Raw genomic sequence first — 17,582 nt, 5'->3', positions numbered from 1 at the left:
CACACACACACACACCCCACCCAGCGCTCTCTGACTTTGAAGGTGGAGCTTGCCTCCTCCGAATGGGCGTCTTACAAAGGCAGGGTGTGTTCTAACCGGGCCACAGCAGCCCACCCTCCGAGAAGTCCTTCCCACCACCCGCCTCCCTGGAAAGCCCCGCTCACAGTGACCAGGCTCTTTACAGCTGTTTCGCCTTGGCCTTCACTCAGGCACTCTGCCGAGCCAGGCCTCCGCGTGAGGGTTTCCTGTTTCCCCCATCGGACTGGAGGGAGGGCTGGTCTCCCCCATCAGACCCAGACTCCTGAGGGCCGCGGGGGTCGTCTCCTCCCACTCGGGCCTGCTGTGCGGTGCTGCCCAGGCATGTCTGACCTGGATGCATCTTCGAGTGGAGAGGGAGGCTCCCAAGGTGCCCGCAGGGAGGTGTTAGCATGGGCCGGTATTTCGGGGTGGGGGACCCCCGGGAAAATGCCCCGGTGCGCCAGCCTGCCCCCAGGGACGGGGAGACCCCCCTCAGCGCCGCACGGGCCCTGCTGCCTCCCACGTCCACAGCAGCCTCGCCCGTCAGGCCGGTGGGGCCCGGGGGCGTGTGAGGAGCCTCCGCAGCTCCCCGGGTTTCCTCTCTTTCCTGAGCGAAAGGAACCGGGATGAAGTTGCGGCAGGAAGGGCAGAGGTCGGGCTTGATGAAGAGCTTCCTGGCAGCGAGGGTGGTTAGATGCAGGCCAGGCACCTGAGGGAGGCGGTAGAGGCTTCTCTAGGCAACCGCAAAGGCAGGAGACATTTGTCATTGCTCTGGGGGCTCATGAAACCCGAGCGGCTTAGTGTAAATAGCAGGGCAGGGCCCAATGGCTGGTGTGTGCGTGTGGCTCGGAGCACACATCTTGCGGTCAAAAGCAGCGCGTGTCTCGGCTTTCCAGTTTGGATGCGAGGCCTGAGGACAGGCTCTGTACCTCCCCGGGTGTAACAGCACCCAGACAAGCCCCGAGGGGGCGTCGGCCCCGGACAGAGTCAGGGTGCCCGGGCTCCAGTCCAGCTCTGCCCCATGTCAGCCCTGTGCCCAGGCACCAACGCTCTCTGGGTCTGTAGCTTACAGACCCATTCGGCCAGGCCCTCTACCTTACAATGGTCTCCTCCCGTTGTAACAGGTTATGACTAAGCGGTAACTTTGAGCCTCAGTCGCCCCATCTGGAAAATGGGGATAATCAACAAAAGCAAACTGTCATAAAGTGTCACGTGATCTAGCAGCATGAAGGAGTGTGGGGGCACCGTTCAGGATAAGGATCTTAGAAACGAGTTTATCTCGGGCACCTCTCCCATACCAGAGGCCTGGTGTGAGTCCAAGTTTTGCATGTGACAAGGCGCTGTCTTTAGGAAAACGGATGTGGTTAAGGTTGGGCCGCAATTCAACCAGTCAGCCCTGGGTCAATATACCTGGTGGCATTAGCCGGGGACAGCCCTTAGGTGGACATCCTTGGAAAAGAGCTGCCTTCCATCAGGACTGGGCGGACACATGCCGTTCGACCGTGTGGAGGTGTCTGCAGTGGGCCGGGCACGGGGAGGGGCCAGCCTGACGGCCACAGGGCTCTCCTGACCCTCTGCCCGCCCCGCAGCTCCCGGTGCCCATGGCCGTGCTGTTTCTGCTGTCCAAAGAGCGGCTGCTGGCCTGCTGTCCTCAGAGGAGACCCCTGCTGCTGTCTGCAGATGAGCTCGCCCTGGAGACACAACCTCCTGAGAAGGAAGATGCCTCCTCCCTACCCCCAAAGTTTCAGCCACACCCAGGTGGGGGCCCTAGTGAACTTTCCCGCACACGGCCCCACACCGAGGCTTCCCTGGTGACCCCTTCCCCTGGAGGGTGATCGTAGATTCCAGGCAATGGTGGCTGGAAACAAGCCATGGGCACTGATGGTCTCGCGGGGCAGGGGCTGGAGCGAGCCGGCCGAAAGCGTGGGGAAGGCAGGCTTCTGGCTCCAGCCTCCGTTCTGCCTAAGCCAGCCTGTGTGACCTGGGCCAAGTTACCGGATCTCTCAGAGTCTTGCTTCCACCGGGACTGAGATGGACGGGGGCTGTCCCTAACAGGTGGTTGGAAGCTAGTAGAAGGTGGGAGGCGGACGTGGCCCCCATTCTGCCAGGCTCTCTACCTGCCAGCCGCTTCCCCTGGGCCTGCAGAGGGGAGGGAGCAGGAGCTGAGACTCACCCCTGCCCTTGTGTCTCCTCCAGGCCATGAGGACCTGTTCAGCTGCTGCCAGAGGAAGAACTTCAAAGGGGCCCCTTATTCGTTCTTCGCCATCCACATCACAGCAGCCCTGGTCCTGTTCATGACCGACGGGATGACGGTGAGCCTGCCCTCCTCCCCTGAGACTCCAGCTGGGGGTAGCAAGAGAAAGAGTGAGGCATCAGGTTTCCTAGAGACCTCACCTTTAGTACAGTTGATTCAAACATTTACGCTAAATAAAAGTCCTGGGGGAGACGGCAGTGTTGTTCGCAGCCCCTTGGTACTAGGGTCTTCTGTCCCAGCCCATTGTCTTTCTTTTCCTTAACTCTGTGGCTAGCGGCTTCTCTGGTTTGTTACCAAGGGTGGGCTACCCACATTTTTTTTTTAAGGGGCAGAGCCCAGGGGCGCCTGGGTGGCTCAGTCGGTGAAGCGTCTGCTTTCAGCTCAGGTCACGATCCTGGGGTCCTGGGCTCCAGCCCTTCGTTGGCCTCCCTGCTCAGTGGGGAGCCTGCTTCTCCCTCTCCCTCTGGCCCTCCCCCTTCCCACCGCTTGCACACACACTCTCTCTCAAATAAATAAATCTTTTAAAAAAAATAAATAAGTAAAGGGGCAGGGCCCTATTCCTCCAGGTAGAGGTCCTGCCATGTAAACCCGAGGGCACTCCGCTTCCTGGAACACATTCCAAACCCAGGCTTCTCAAGCCATGTTGTAAACAAACTATAGGCAGGACCTCGGCCCAGCTCTGTATTCTGCTAGTGAGCTCTGTTACACTAGTTAGTGTCTTTTCCCAGAAGTCTCTTAGGATTAGAGCAGGATCCTTTTGAATGGCTGATTGATTAATTGATGGCCATATCAGGGACTCTCCAAAGAGAAGGCCCTAAGAAACAGATGAGCCAGTGGAAAATACTCGTGCTGGCACTGGTTGACTTCCAACTCTCGGTGTGACCTCGGGCAGCTCACTTCTCGCTGCTCCCTCATCTGTCAAATGAGACACTCTTACACCCCTTTTTTTCAGCTCTAGTACCCTTCCTTCAACAATAAACCTTCTGTGGGATCCTCATAAATAAGACATGTGGTAGAAGTCTGCTCTGGCTGAGGGATGGGGAGCAGTGCCCGTATGCCCAGACCTCTCGGGGCCCCTTCTCCCCCGACCCCACCACCGCACCCCTAGGCCTGCACCTCTGGGCAGGCGCAGTCCATAAGCTCCATAGGTCCTATCCTCAGCTCAGGCCTGCGTGTGTCGTGTGACCCTGGCTCCAAGCCCCCCTTTTATGGAGCCTCTCGGAGCAGGACCAGTCCGTCCTCGGCCCTCAGCTCCCCTGCCCCCAACCTGGGTTTCCTTTTCTGAGGGTCCAGCTGCCCTGCAGGTGTGCTCAGCAGGGCGTGTCTCTCCACAGGGGGAGTACTCAGCCTTTGTGTACAGCTATGCAGTGGAGAAACCGCTCTCTGTGGGGCACAAGGTGGCTGGTTACCTCCCCAGCCTCTTCTGGGGCTTCATCACCCTGGGTCGGCTCATCTCCATTCCCATCTCCTCCAAAGTGAAGCCAGCCACCATGGTTTTCATCAATGTGGTAAGTGGTCTCCTTTCTCTTCTTGGAAACGCAGGAGGACTATTCACTCCTGACCCTACCACTGCCCCAGGACATTTGCTCGGGACTGGACTCTGCCAACAGGGTGGGAATGTAGTAGAGGGAGGAGAGCAGAAGCGAGAGATGCTGGTGAGGAAGGGATGGAAATCTAGAAGGTGGAGCCCATCCTTTTCCTCTCTGGGCCTCTGATTTTGTACCCATAAGAGAAAGGGCCTGTAGGAGGTGGTTAGTGCTGTGAGAGGAACAGATCCCAGTGCACAACCTGCCAAGAGTACAAGTGAAGCAGGTGCTGGCCTTGGTCCTCCTGTGTCACCTTGACGCCCAGCTGGTCAGAGCCCCACGGCCAGCGGAGGCCAGGGATCCCCTGGCCTTCGGAATCACCATCTTGGGGCTGGAGCCTCAGAATCTGCATTTGGAAACTCTCCCAGATGACTCTTAGTAGCCAGACTAGAATGTCGGATGGCACTCAGGGAAGCAGCCTGCCTGGAAGGCCCCAGCAGCAGGCTCAGATCTTCCACCTCATGTGTGTCTATGTCACCATCTAAGACAAAGGGTCTAGATCACAGATTCCTGTAAGGTCATCTAGCCCATCCTCCCTCCAGGGCTCCAATCACCTCTCTAATGTCTCCTCCAGGGAGTCCACAGTCTGCTTAAACACCTGCAGTGATGGGGAACTCGCTCCCTCTCCTGGTAGCCCAATCCACTGTCAAAAAGTACTTCCTTGGGTTGAGTTTCCAGCAGAAAGGGGGTCAGGAAATAATGCTGGGGCTACAGAGATCAGAGACCATGAGCTCCAAGAAAGGACTTTATACTTGGCCTTGTGCTGGTTGATGACTTCTAAGAAAGAAATTTCGGTTCACCATAGATGGGAGATAGTATGGGTAGAAGCCAAACTCAAGAGGGAGAGGCAGATGAGAAGTGGAGGTGTGACTATTGCAAATATTTCTGAGCTGGAGAGAGTTCTGTCTGAAAGGAGCCTGTGTGTAGGCAGAGGAGAAAGGGAAGAAGTCTGTGAGGAGGGGTCCGGGCAGATCCCATTGTCAGAGAGGAAGGCCCCGGGATGGGAATGGGGATGGAGAGCAGTGGAGAATGGAGTGTGAAGCTGGGAAGAGGAGGCCAAGGTGGTGCCCCAGGGAAGGAGCAAGACTCCTCAAGTCCTGGGGTGGAGAAGAGTCAGGGTACATGCACTGCTGGTGGCCAGCCTCTGAGGGACCTAAGGTCAGCTGCTTAGACAGAGGACGGTGGGGTGGGACTCTGTGTCTGGGGGGAGAAGAGCAGCAGAAGCCCCCACATGATTTAGGCACTGATGATAAAAAATGTACCTGGACTGCTTGTTTTTAAAAAGAAACTCAGATTCCTGGGCCCAGCCCAGACTTCATGAACCAGAATGTCCAGGGGAGGGAACCTAGCAATCTGTATGTTTAACCAACACCCCAGGGGGTTTGTGTCATCGAGCAAGTCTGGGAAAACACTATCCTAGACACTCCCAAATATATTAGCGAAGCTTTTGGAAAATACAGATTCCCAGGCCCCTCCCCCAGAGATTCTGACTCGGGGTGCGGAGAGGAGCCTTGGCGTCTGGATCGTTTTCAGGGCTTTTCAGCTGCCTTTGGGGGGCACCCCATCAGGATTACCATTCAACAGCCCTGAGTGAGTTCCCTGGCGCTGCACCTGCCCAGTGACTGTCCCGTAGTCACTGTGACTTCTTCTGAGCCGTCCTCTCAGGTTTAAATTAACAGTCACCCTGCTCTCTGTTCTCTGGGTCTCCACAACCACTTCCTGGTGAATGAATATGCAGTTCGTGCAGGGCCTGTGGGGAGCCGCAGGGGGAGTCTCTGCCTCGGAGCTTACAGCCAGCTAGGGAAGAAGATGGGCAGGGGAGGGTCAGGATGAGGTTGGGTGGCAGGTGGGAAGCAGGCTGAGTGGGAGGAGGGCTGCTTGGTGGAGTTGCAGTTGGCCCTGGGCATGCTCAGTCTTCTGTCACCCAGGCTAAAAGAAGCGAGGTGTTTTTCAAACTCCCCCAAGTCTGGAGATTTTTAGGGTGACTCTTCATGGCTTGCCTGCAAATGTCTGGTTTGAAAATGGGGTGGCCAGGCGGCAGGAGGGGAGCAGAGCAGTATCTTCAAAGCCCTGGTCCCGCCCCAGGCATATCAGTTGGGAGCTGACTCTCAAGAAGATTCCAGTGCCATGAGGAGTGGAGGTGGTCCGGGCAGAGAGCACTGCTGGTTGAAAGGCCCTCGGGGGGAGTTAACTGGGTGGGAGCACAGTGGGCAGGGTCAGCGACAGGGAGCAAAGAAGACAGGTTGGGGCAGCAGGTATGGGGGCTAGATCCGGCAAGGTCTTGTAAGCCAGGTTTGGGGTTGTATTCAAAGCGGGAGAAAGGCAGGCCTTCAGAAGGTGTTAAGCAGGGAATGGACATGATCTGCTTTGTATTTCAAAAGCACACTCCCCTGTCCTGGGGGGAGAGTCGATCTAGGAGGGGCAAGAGTCAAGCAGGAAGATGATGAGGAGCCCCTCTTACAGTCCAGGCACGAGAGGTAGATGAGGGTGCTCAGGACGGGTTTGGAGAAGTACAAGAGTCTACAACATTTTGTGGATGGAGTGGATAGGACTTGCCCTTGGCTTGAATGTAGGAGGGGAGGGAATAAGGAATCAGGACTACCTTAGTTACAGGGCCTGTCTGCTGGGTGGGTGGGGATGCCATTCACTGATGGGGGGGGGGAGTCATTCTGGGGGAGGAAAGGCCAAGTTCTGTCTGGACCACCGTGTCGGTTAGCCTGTCACCTACCAAAGGGGCAGTATTACGTGCAAGTCTGGAGCTCTGGACACAGGTCGTGGCTGAAGGGATGGATTTAAGAGTCTGGGCATAGAGATATTTGAAAGCATGACGCTGGACCAACAGGGAATGCAGACAAAGAAGAGCCAGGAGGGGCTGGGGCCGCGCCAACATTTAAAGATTAAGCAGAGGAGGAAGAAAGAGCAGTGAGGCTATGGGGCCATTTTCTGTGCCAAAGAAATACATTATATTTGGAACCTTAAATGTGTCTACTGCTTTCGCATTTTTACTGCATGAGAGAAATCTTTCGCTTTCCATTGGGAAGAGTGTTTGTCCCCTTCAGCCGCCATTTGCCATGGCCCCCTCCCTAGGGCAGCAACTCTGCTGACAAGGCCTCTGAGTCTCAGTCTGAGACGGAGAGATCTCCCAGCAGAGATTGAGGGGCTGGTAAAGAAAGGTGAAGGGTAGGGGGCTCACGGGTTGCAATCCCTGGCTTCGTTCCTCCAGCTGGAGCAGGTCCCTGGGATCTGCTGGGGAGGGTGACTGGGGAGGGTGACCGTCCCTTCTCTCCTCCCTCCACTCGGGCTCCATTCATCTGTCAATTGGCCAGGGTGCGGGTGGGGCTGGATGTGGTTTCTTTTCTTTTTTTTTTTTTTTTAAAGATTTTATTTATTTATTTGACAGAGAGAGACACAGCGAGAGAGGGAACACAAGCAGGGGGAGTGGGAGAGGGAGAAGCAGGCTTCCCGCTGAGCAGGGAGCCCGACGTGGGGCTCGATCCCAGGACCCTGGGGGATCATGACCTGAGCTGGAGGCAGACGCTTAACAACTGAGCCACCCAGGCGCCCCTGGATGTGGTTTCTTTCACACCTTCTAGCTCTCTGCTCTAGAATTTTATCTCTTTTTTTTTTTTTTTTTTTTTTAGAAACAGAGGTACTCACCCAGGAGATTTTTACCTGAAAGCCCTGGTTTTCTGTGGAAGATCCTTATGTCTGGAGACATTAAGGAAAACTCAAAACACACAAACACTAGGACTGATCGTTGTCTAAAGAGTCACAGTTTAAGAGCCCCTGCGTTGCTATCATTTCTCCACCACTCTCCAGGGTAGCTTTGGTAACCCATTTTGCAGACTCGGGGGCTCAAATCAGAGATATCAAGGACTTCAAAGCCCCAGACTTGGTACTTACACCTGGGTCTTCTGCCTCCAGACCCCAGCTGCCTGAGTTTCTTCCCAGCGGCGTTTTGCATAAAAATTATTCAATGCTGACATAAAAACATTTTTAAGGAATTTAGGAAAAGCGTGATTTAACAAAAATATGCCCATGTGACAGAGACCCTTTCTGAACTAGAAAGATCTCTGGCCCCTGAGCCCACCCTGGGGGCCTCTAACCACAGGTTGGCATCTGCTCGCAGGTTGGAGTCTGAACTGAAGCTGGGGGGTGCCAGACTGCCCCAGCCACCGACCCTCTCCCTGGAAGGTCCGCCTGCATCCCCAGAGGGTGGGGACCCCGCCCCCCACCGCCACCCCACCCCCACCCCCATCCCCACCCCCACCCCCACCCCAGCCCTGGAGGCCTCTCCTGCTACCCTGGACTTCCTCTGCCAACTCATGGCTTTTAGGGCAAGAAAAGCAGCTCATCTTCATGAGGAGTGGAGGGCAGAGAGCTGATGGCTTGGCTGGGATTCCCCGCGCTCACAGACAAGACCTTGGGGACAGGCAGCACGGCCTGGCCAAGCGCTCCTTAAGTGTGGACGGAAGGCCATCTGCCTGGCTGTCTGGGCGGCTCCTGCCCACCCCCGTCCGCAGTCTTCCGTTCCGGGGCTTCCTCCGCGGAGATGAGGCTGGGGAAGGTGCAGTCCCCACAGAGTCCACAGGGAGGCGTCCTGGTCACACAGCGCCGCTCCGGGGTCAGCGTGGACCTTTCCAAGTCAGGAGCCTGAGGCCCAGCTTTTCCCAATTGCTAATAGCCTCCATCTCTGCTGTTAAAGGTCGGCGTGGTGATGACGTTCCTGGTGCTTCTCGTTTTCTCCTACAACGTCGCCTTCCTGTTCGTGGGGACAGCCAGCCTGGGCCTGTTCCTCAGCAGCACCTTCCCCAGCATGCTAGCCTACACGGAGGACATTCTGCAGTACAAAGGTGGGTGTGCAGGGGCGCAGAGCCACGAGCGTCCCCCCGCCCCTGCCCCGGTCTTCCTGCGGTATATTCCAGCTCCATCACTGCCCTGCGCCCTCCCCAGAAATGCACGCACCCCTCCTGACCCTGCCGGGAACCGCTTCCCAGGTGGGCCTCTTCTGACCCACGTGGCTTTCCCCATTCAGCTGTCTACCTGTGTCACGTGATTTCAGGCCCCTGAGAAGCAGTAAGCTTCTCTTTCCTGTCTTCTTTTCCCCCCGTGGTAACGTCCCCTGACCCAGCGCTGGCATTTGGTGTAACACGGTGTGCTGGAAATTCCAAGTCCAAAGAGCAGCAGAGTGGCACAGGGAAAGGATGGCCTAGGAAAGGGGTTGATACCTTATCAGTAATAGTACCTCCTTGCTTTGCTGCGCCTGTGGATGTTTTTGGAAGCCTAGAGGAATAGAACAGCGGCTCCACGCTTGACTCGGGCCTGTGACGATGGGGTTCTTTGATGTCAGAAACCTCAAATTCTCTCCACTAATCTCCCTCCCTTTCTATAGCAAAGATCCTTTTTTTAAATGAGTTAATTAAAAATAATTACGTTTTGAACATTTGACATTACCCTTAGAAGTCACTAGAGTGCCCTCGGGTGTCAGAAAACCAGTGTTGAAGAGGAGTGATTTCTTTAGGGGAGGAGTTGGGGAAATGGGTGTAGGAGGCGCGGGGTGGCCCGAGCCATTAGAGCTAAAACCAACTCAGCTCCCCACAGTAACAAGAGGCGGGAGGCCTGGATCCTTGAAATCTAAGGATGATCTCCAAACCCCAAGTGAGTAAGTGAAGCAGTGAAATAACGTGGGCGTCCCATGTCACACGGAAGATCCCAGAGTTCTAAGTGGTCAACCAGTATTAGAGTATAGGAGCTCCTGGCTGGCTCCGCCCATACAGCATGCGACTCCTGACCTCCGGGTGGTGAGTTCAAGCCCCGCCTTGGGCGTAGAGCCTACTTTAAAAAGAAATTAATGAATGAACTAAGCCAAATGTTAGATTGTAATAACAATAATAATAATAACAATTGGTGGGGCGCCTGGGTGGCTCAGTCGTTAAGCGTCTGCCTTCCGCTCAGGTCATGATGCCGGGGTCCGGGATCGAGCCCCGCATTGGGCTCCCTGCTTGGCGGGAAGCCTGCTTCTCCCTCTCCTGCTCCTCCTGCTTGTGTTCCCTCTCTCGCTGTGTCTCTCTCTCTCTATCAAATGAATAAATAAAATCTTTTAAAAAAATAATAATAATAATAACAATTGGTATTGGTTGATTCTGCCTGCAAATGATCGCTCAAATCTATCCTCCTCTCTCTCGGCATCCCTGCCTTAGTTCAGGCCTTTCCCATCACGTGCCTGCTTGGAATACTTCAAGGTGCCCAGCTTTTCCCAGTTTCTGATCACCTCCATCCCTGCTTTGGCAGATCTTGGCCTGTCCCTTCCGCATTTGCCTCCCTCTGTGGTTCTCAGTGCTGCTCCCACATTACAATCGCCTGGAGCGCTTTTAACAAACCCCAAGGCCTGGGCTTTGTTTCCACACGTCCATCCGATGGAACGATGGAACGGGACCGGGACCGGGGCCGCTGGGGGCTCTGAAGTGCAGCCAGGGTGGGGCCACTTGGGAGGCCGTCCCCCACACTGCTGCAGAGGGGTCCGCGTGAAACAGAGCCGGTCACAGCCTTCATGACTTCCTGTGGGGCTCTTTTCCTTTCTCGCACCTCCTCTCACCCCACTGCCACTCAGGGCCTGCTAGCCATGGTCAATGACCCGCTATTCTCTGCCTGGAGTGCCCACTCTACTCCGCCCCTCCCTCTCCACCCCTTCTGGAAGCTTCTCTGAAGCCCCTGGAAAATTGTACCCCTCCCCTTTGTACCTGCCTCAAGGCTTCTGTACCTATGTTATCTGTGTCCTCTCCTCGACGACGTGCTCCATTGCGGGCACCAGAAAGTCAGTCCTGCCTGGACACTTTCGGGCTTTGTGACCTTGCACGATTCCCTTTTCTTCCCCTTTCTGAGCCTCGGTTTCCTCGTCTACAAAATGGGGACGCGCATACCTACCTGTAGGATTGTTTGTGCATTGGAGGAAATGTAGAACACTTGACTTTAGCCTCACAGGTGCTCAATCTGTATGGTAACTCTAGTCATCAGAATACTCTTGGTGTTCAGCTCAGTACCTGATGCCCAGAAAGTACTGGAGGGTTTTTGAATGAATGAGAGGAATAGACATGGGTGCTACTGGAATTCAGAGAAGGGAGTGACCAATGTTGAATCCACACGTAGCTTCACGGAGTTGATGCGATAGGAGCTGGCCCAGGTTTTGGAAAGGCAGAAGGAAAAAGGAAAGGCATTCCAGGGAAGGGTGGGGCGGGGCTGTGAACAATGTTAACAGCAAAGGCAGAGAGAGATAGAAATGTAAGCCAGTCCAAAAGAAGATCTTGAAGCCCGTAGTCAGCAATGATGATCTCTGCTTTTTTTTTTAAAAAAAAAAGATTTTATTTATATATTTGACAGAGAGAGACACAGCTAGAGAGGGAACACAAGCAGGGGGAGTGGGAGAGGCAGAAGCAGGCTTCCCGCTGAGCAGGGAGCCCGATGCGGGGAGCCTGATGCAGGGAGCCTGATGCAAGGAGCCTGATGCAGGGCTCGATTCCAGGACCCTGGGATCATGACCTGAGCCGAAGGCAGACGCTTAGCTACTGAGCCACCCAGGCGCCCCTGATCTCTGCTTTATTCAAAAAACACTAAGCACCAGGCGCCTGGGTGGCTCAGTCGTTAAGCGTCTGCCTTCGGCTCAGGTCATGATCCCAGGGTCTTGGGATCGAGCCCCACATCGGGCTCCCTGCTCGGCAGGAAGCCTGCTTCTCCCTCTCCCACTCCCCCTGCTTGTGTTCCTGCTCTCGCTATCTCTCACTCTGTCAAATAAGTAAATAAAATCTTTAAAAAACAAACAAACAAACAAAAACACTAAGCACCTACCATATGTTGGCCACTGAGCTAAAATCCAAGGCCCAGTCCTGTCTCGTGGGCGTGTAGCCCCGCGGAGAAGGCTGCCCTGCAGACAGAAGTGGGGGACCTGGAGAAAGGCGGAGGGGCCGACGGAAACTGGCAAAGAGCAACTTAATGCAGGTTTAGAGCCTGGGGGCGATTACTGGAGGAGGTCTAAAGGAGGAACTTAGAAGATGAACAGGAGCTTGGCAGATGCAGAGGAGAGGGGAGGCACGCTCAGGAGGCAGTGAACGCAGGCGTCAGAACCTGGCTTGAGCAGGAAGCGGGGTGCTTTCTCCCGGCTGGAGGGCATGGAGGGTAGATTGTGAGCAGGGGTGAGAGGTGTCTGAGCTCTCTGCAGGGAAGGGTTATAAAGGGCCCTGCAAACCCCAGGAAAGCCTGGGGACTATCCTGAGGGCAGCGTTGAAGGGGTGAGGCAGACAGCTGGTGGGGTTTCGAGGGTTCCCTGTGCACCTGCATGAGGCTAAGCACTTCCCTGTACTGCATCGGACTTCCCACGGGGTAACCCTGTGGAGAAGGTGTTCGTGTCCATTTTACAGAAGGAAACCGAGGCCTAGAGAAGGGGGAGAAGGGGCCTAAGGTCACACGGCCAGTAGCTGACACCGCCGGGCCCCGGGACCCGAGGCTGACTCGGAAGCGAGCGCTCGGGAGGTCTGTGCCACGTTGCCGGAGTGAGCAGAGGGGCGGCGGGGCAGTGAAGCGCCGGGCCAGTCCCGGAGCAGGTCAGGAAAGCTTTCTGGAAAGGCAGGTGGCAGTCAGATTGGGAAGGATCCTTCCTAATGCCAGGCTGAGCAACTTGGAATCCACTCTGAAGACAAGCCTGAGTACTTGAAGGTTCTAGAACAGTGCAAACATAGTGACAGCAGAACCTAAGCATTCCCAAAGCAAAGTTAAGGACTAGAGCGTGAGAAATCTAAGGAATTCGAAGTAGTCCTCTTAGGCCGTCATAGCCTTTTCCAGAGTCTTCCCAGAAATAACTGGGGTGATACCAGCTGACTTCTGTCTCCTTAACTTGCGTCTACTAACCCAAATCCTTCTCTTTGGGTTAGGCTGTGCGACCACGGTGCTGGTGACGGGGGCAGGAATTGGCGAGATGGTCCTGCAGATGCTGGTTGGTTCGGTATGTGGGGAAACTCTAGGGGAAGGGGCCAGCATTTGGGGAGCACCCCTCCGAGCAGGCGGGAAGATGCAGCCGGCCACCTTCTGAACCCACACTCTCCCTTCCCTGAGGATCCCGCCCAGGAGCAGGGCCCTCCTTGGTCTGTTACCTGTTTCTGCTTCTGAGTCAGCTTTGAAAGCTGAGCTTCTGAATGTGGGACTTGGAGATGTGAAGGGATGTATGGTGTAGTCCAACACAAACACAAGGCCTGTCTGGGAGCAGGGCCAGCAGGGCCCCGTGGGAATGTCCGTTAGCTCCCAGAGCCTGGGATGGGATTGAGCGCAGTCCGGAGTTCATTTCCCACCCCTTCTCAACCTCCCATCCCTACCCCGCCTCTCCTAGCCTTTGGCCACCCTCCACGGGGCCCAGCTGTCCTGCCCAAGTCCTGCCCCGATCAAGGGCCAGCCGTCCCACTTCTCTTCAGATAGACCCATGTCTCATCTGTTCACCAGGAAAAAAAAAATACATCTGCTTTTTATTGACTCTAAGGCATATATTGTCAATCCCCTTTTTACAAAGGGGGATATTGAAAGTCAGATAAATTAGCAACTTGCCCTCAGTCAGTCCTACTTCTAATAAGTGACAGGACATTCAAACCTAGGTCTCTCAATCTCCGGCATGCCCCTAATCACAACCCTCCTTCCCTCTTCTGGTGCCCTGCCCTGAGGGGGAAGGGCTGCATCAAAATGACGTGATGTCTGGGGTTTGCTTCTGTGTGATCTAGTGCAGGGAAGGAGTGGGAGGGGAGAGGGGTACAGAGGAAGTTGGTGCTAATTGTTAAAGTCAGGTGATGGGTCCATGGGGGTTCCATAAGCCACCTTGGCCTATACTTTCATTTTCCATGATAAAATAATATATATAAAATCCTTTGCAAAGTTCTGGTTACGCCTTGTGGGTATAGAAACAGTATGCTCAGTGTTTTGAGGAAGATATGGAGATTTTCAGAAGGTTCCAGACAAGAGCTAGCAGGGACTGCTGGGGTCATGGGGTCCAGCCCCCTGTCTCAGAGCAGGAGTTCTGCCTCCTCCAGAAACATAACCTGGAAGCGAGGCCAAGACGTCTCTCCTACCCATGGTCCTGCCTATCGGTGTGATGGGCCGCAACCCGACTGAGAAACCTGCCAGGGGTCAGAGAAACCTGCTTCCTGCAACACACACCTTCATGTGAGGTTTTGATGGCCTGTGTCTGTTTTCCCCTTTGGCAGATATTCCAGGCTCAGGGCAGCTATAGTTTCCTGGTCTGTGGCGTGATCTTTGGTTGCTTGGCTTTCACCTTCTATATCTTGCTCCTGTTTTTCCACAGGATGCACCCTGGACTCTCATCAGGTAAGGAAAGAATCTGTGTCTACACAAGAGGAGGAAAACAGAGCTGGGGGCGGGGGGAGATACTATAGATCTTAGCACACCACAAATGCTATTCTGTTCCAAGTATAATGCAAGGAAATGTTTATTTTTCTACAGCTTCCTTTTCCCCTCTTCCTGCTTTGCCATGCGATTGTCTGTGCTGGACTCTTAGGGCAGGAGGGAATGGGATAGGCTGACTCATGGTTTCTCCATTAGGAGAGGGGCATGGATTGTGAACTTGGCTTCCTGCGTCCCACCATGCCATGGGACCACGGGCCAAGAATCTCTTTCCAGCCCGTGTGGGGCCCTGAAAGGCAGAGTCTGCCTCCTTGGCTGGAACGCCGCCCAGAAGCCTAATTGGCCATCTCTTTGCAGTTTAGGATTTTGACTCTAGTCCAGATTTCTTTTTCAAAAAGAGGTCCTTCAGGCCAAGTGGCAAAGGAAAGCTCCTTCAGGGCAGAGATGCCTCCTAAGAATAGTCTCATTCCTGGAGACCCCAGGCAGGGGGAGTCCCAAAGCTATTTTCATACCCCTGAGCCTCCCTGCCTCCCTTTCTGCCCAGAGATCTCAAAGTCCTAGCAAGTGGATCAGCTGTGCATGGAGCCAGTTCTTAAGAGAAGGTGCGCAGGCGGAGCCCTCATCCTTTCCATAAAAGAAAAAAAAAAATCACCAAAAAAGTGGAAGGAATGGGTACCTGCAGTCCTCTCTTTCTCAGGTGGCCACTCAGTTTAAAGGCCCAGAAGAACAATGCCCCCCCGCCCCCCAGTCTGCACTGACTATAGCCTTGCTCCCCGAGGTGGTTGGTACCTAGCGTAGCACTCAGCATGGAGCCTTCATTTAGGTTTGAGAAATGTTTGCTGAATATGCAATGAGTAACACCTACTGAGTTCCCTATTCCTGGGAGACAAAAAGAAACCTCTATTCCCCAAGCCCTAGACACTAGTCTGAACAAACTCCCTCCACCAATGGTTTGCCAGAGCTAGTAAGTCTGACTTTCGACTTGGCTCCCTGCGGGGCCATAAAATGGCAGAGAAACAAAAGCCTGGTAAACGCTCAGAAGGAATAATTGCTGCAGGTCAGAGCTGCTAAAACACGCTACCTGTTTTTTCTTTCGTAGTTCCTACCCAGGACAAAGCCCTAGGAATGGAAAGCTCAGAGTGCTACCAGAGGTAAAGCTGGGTGAAGGGGGCCGGCGAAGACCGCCAGGCTCTTGGGCACCAACACAGACCCAAGTGTTCGAGACAATCGGGGGAGGCAGTGGAGGCCCATCTCTCCACGCCTTGGCTCGGATCTTCTCCGCTAATCCTTGGTTGAGTAGATGAGATTAAATTGACTTCTGGGAACCTGGATCCTCCCGGGGCAAATCATTAGAAGTTTACTGGATGGATATTCAAGTTCCCTTCCTCTTCCCTGGTTTGGATCTTTGGTCAGAGCTGTCCAGGACACCCAGAAGGGAAGGAAGAAGACAGCCGTACGCTTCACATTGGCCACCTCTTGCATGGACCACACCCTGCCTGGGTTTGAAGATCACTTTTAGTTGGAGTTTGGAAGAATAAGTTGAAATTGTAAAGTTCAATGATCATGGCTAGATGTAGATATATTTTAAATTGGTCAAAAACAAACCCCAAGTTATTCCCTGGCATGCTCAAAGGATGTATGTGCTTTTTACTTTTTGAGAGTCCAAAGTCCCTCAAATTCCAGTTGTTGCTAGCGGTAGTTCATTTAACATCTAAAACATGAAAAGGAAAGGTTAAATCTTGCTACCTTTGGGACACTAATTCACTGGTGTGCTGGGCTAGCTCAGACTCGCTTATAAAAGCTGATGGTTAAAATTTCATTTCGAGAGCTGGTTGTTAAACACAGCCATCATTCAAAATGGAATTATAGAAACTTACAATTAATTACATTAAAAACAAAGGTCATAACCACTCAAAACTCATCACTTCCTTGAGGTTTTTTATGTGTATTGTATCTGTAGAGTAGAAAGGTGCGCTTCTGAGCATCTCTTTCCAACAGCACTTTCCCCGATAATGTGTTTGGTGGCTGGAGATCAGCCACCTGGGAGCATTCACCCCACGGAAGCCGGCAAAGGCTATCCTGGCTTTTCTTCTCCCCCCGCCCCCGGCCCCGCCCACCGAGCCCATTGTTAAACATCCACCTGCATACCACTGCTGATAACCAATGCTAACTGGCCAGAAGTTTCTGGGAGAATGGGATGAAGATTCTGTTTTTCTTGACTGACATTGACTGCGCTTATAAAAGGTGTAGAAACAGCACTAAGAATTTCTCCAAAATATCTAATTTAAACTTTCCATCTTTTATAGAGGAAAAAAAGCTCTTTATACCATGTCAAGTTGTTTCCTTTAACAAAAAGCTGGGACTGCCGAGCGATCCAAACGGTGCAGCATACTGAGGAGGAGCGCTCCTGCCCAGAGCGAATCCTCTAATAACACAGACAGAATCCCCAGCCGGCCGCTTGGAAAGCGTTAAGAGCACTGAGGCGTCCGTAAGTAGTGAAATGGCTATCACCGGGAGTGTACATTCGTTTACCTGCAGATTCTCTGTGTAGGTACGAACGTTCAGGTATGAACAGGGAGAGTGGATCCACGTTCTCAGCAACGGGTGTAAGCGGTGTGCCCCACACGGACAGGGGTCCCCACATCTGAACGTTGGTCCCATCTGCCGGCACCCTGTGTGCTGATGGGACCCCGGCGGGAGCGAGCTTGGTGGGAGCGCTGGCCTCCCCCTCTAGCTGGTGTGTGGCCCTGGGCAGAGAGATCACGGATGCTCTTCCGGCCTGGCTTTTTTTTTTTTTTTTTTTAATCTAAGTGACATTTCTAAAAGCACGTACCCTACCTCAAAGGACTTCTGAAAGAATGAAGTGACTTTGTTTGAAGCGACGATTATATGCCTGACAGAGAAACAGCGTAATCAATGTTAGCAATTTTTATTTTTAAAACCTCCTCATTAGCAGCTTCAAAATTGTTCATATGTTTGGTACATATTTATTGTAAGTCAAACAGATCCAAATTCTTTTTGAAAGCTGATGGTCTTAGGGGTGTCGTTTTAACTCGATCTGTAAATACAAGTATTTGATGGCTGTCAGACTTAAATGTGCAATCTCACTGCTGGAGGGAGTGACTGACCTGGACAAAAAAGAAAGCAGTTGTATTTTTCTTGTGGTTTAAAAAAAAGCAAAAACAAAAACAAAAAACCTTCCTTTTTATACAAATTTAGAAAGAAGAATCATTGGCTTTATCTAAGGTGTCATGATTAATTTAAGAATATAGAAAACAAGATTGAAACGAATCTAAGTGTATCTTTCCTGAAATAAAATATTTTAAATTTAA

The 17,582-nt window shown here is 53.3% G+C and overlaps 1 protein-coding gene across 2 annotated transcripts in view; it reads left to right on the top strand.

Annotated features, from left to right (window-relative positions):
• MFSD4A (major facilitator superfamily domain containing 4A) overlaps positions 1-17,582 on the top strand; it is a 30,953-nt gene extending 13,371 nt beyond the window's left edge. The window contains exons 4-10 of one of the 2 annotated variants that reach the window (XM_032422212.1): positions 1,608-1,776; positions 2,215-2,330; positions 3,607-3,780; positions 8,564-8,711; positions 12,780-12,850; positions 14,192-14,214; positions 15,350-17,582. In XM_032422212.1, coding sequence (XP_032278103.1) covers positions 1,608-1,776; positions 2,215-2,330; positions 3,607-3,780; positions 8,564-8,711; positions 12,780-12,850; positions 14,192-14,214; positions 15,350-15,554 — 906 coding nt within the window. In that variant the 3' untranslated portion in view covers positions 15,555-17,582. Of the gene's footprint in view, positions 1-1,607; positions 1,777-2,214; positions 2,331-3,606; positions 3,781-8,563; positions 8,712-12,779; positions 12,851-14,093; positions 14,215-15,349 lie in introns of both variants that reach the window. The other variant, XM_032422213.1, reaches the window with a different exon arrangement.

Source organism: Phoca vitulina, unplaced genomic scaffold (genome assembly GCF_004348235.1).
Source record: "Phoca vitulina isolate PV1807 unplaced genomic scaffold, GSC_HSeal_1.0 scaffold26, whole genome shotgun sequence".
NCBI classification, from domain to species: Eukaryota; Metazoa; Chordata; class Mammalia; order Carnivora; family Phocidae; genus Phoca; species Phoca vitulina.
This window is presented reverse-complemented; position numbering and strand designations above follow the sequence as displayed.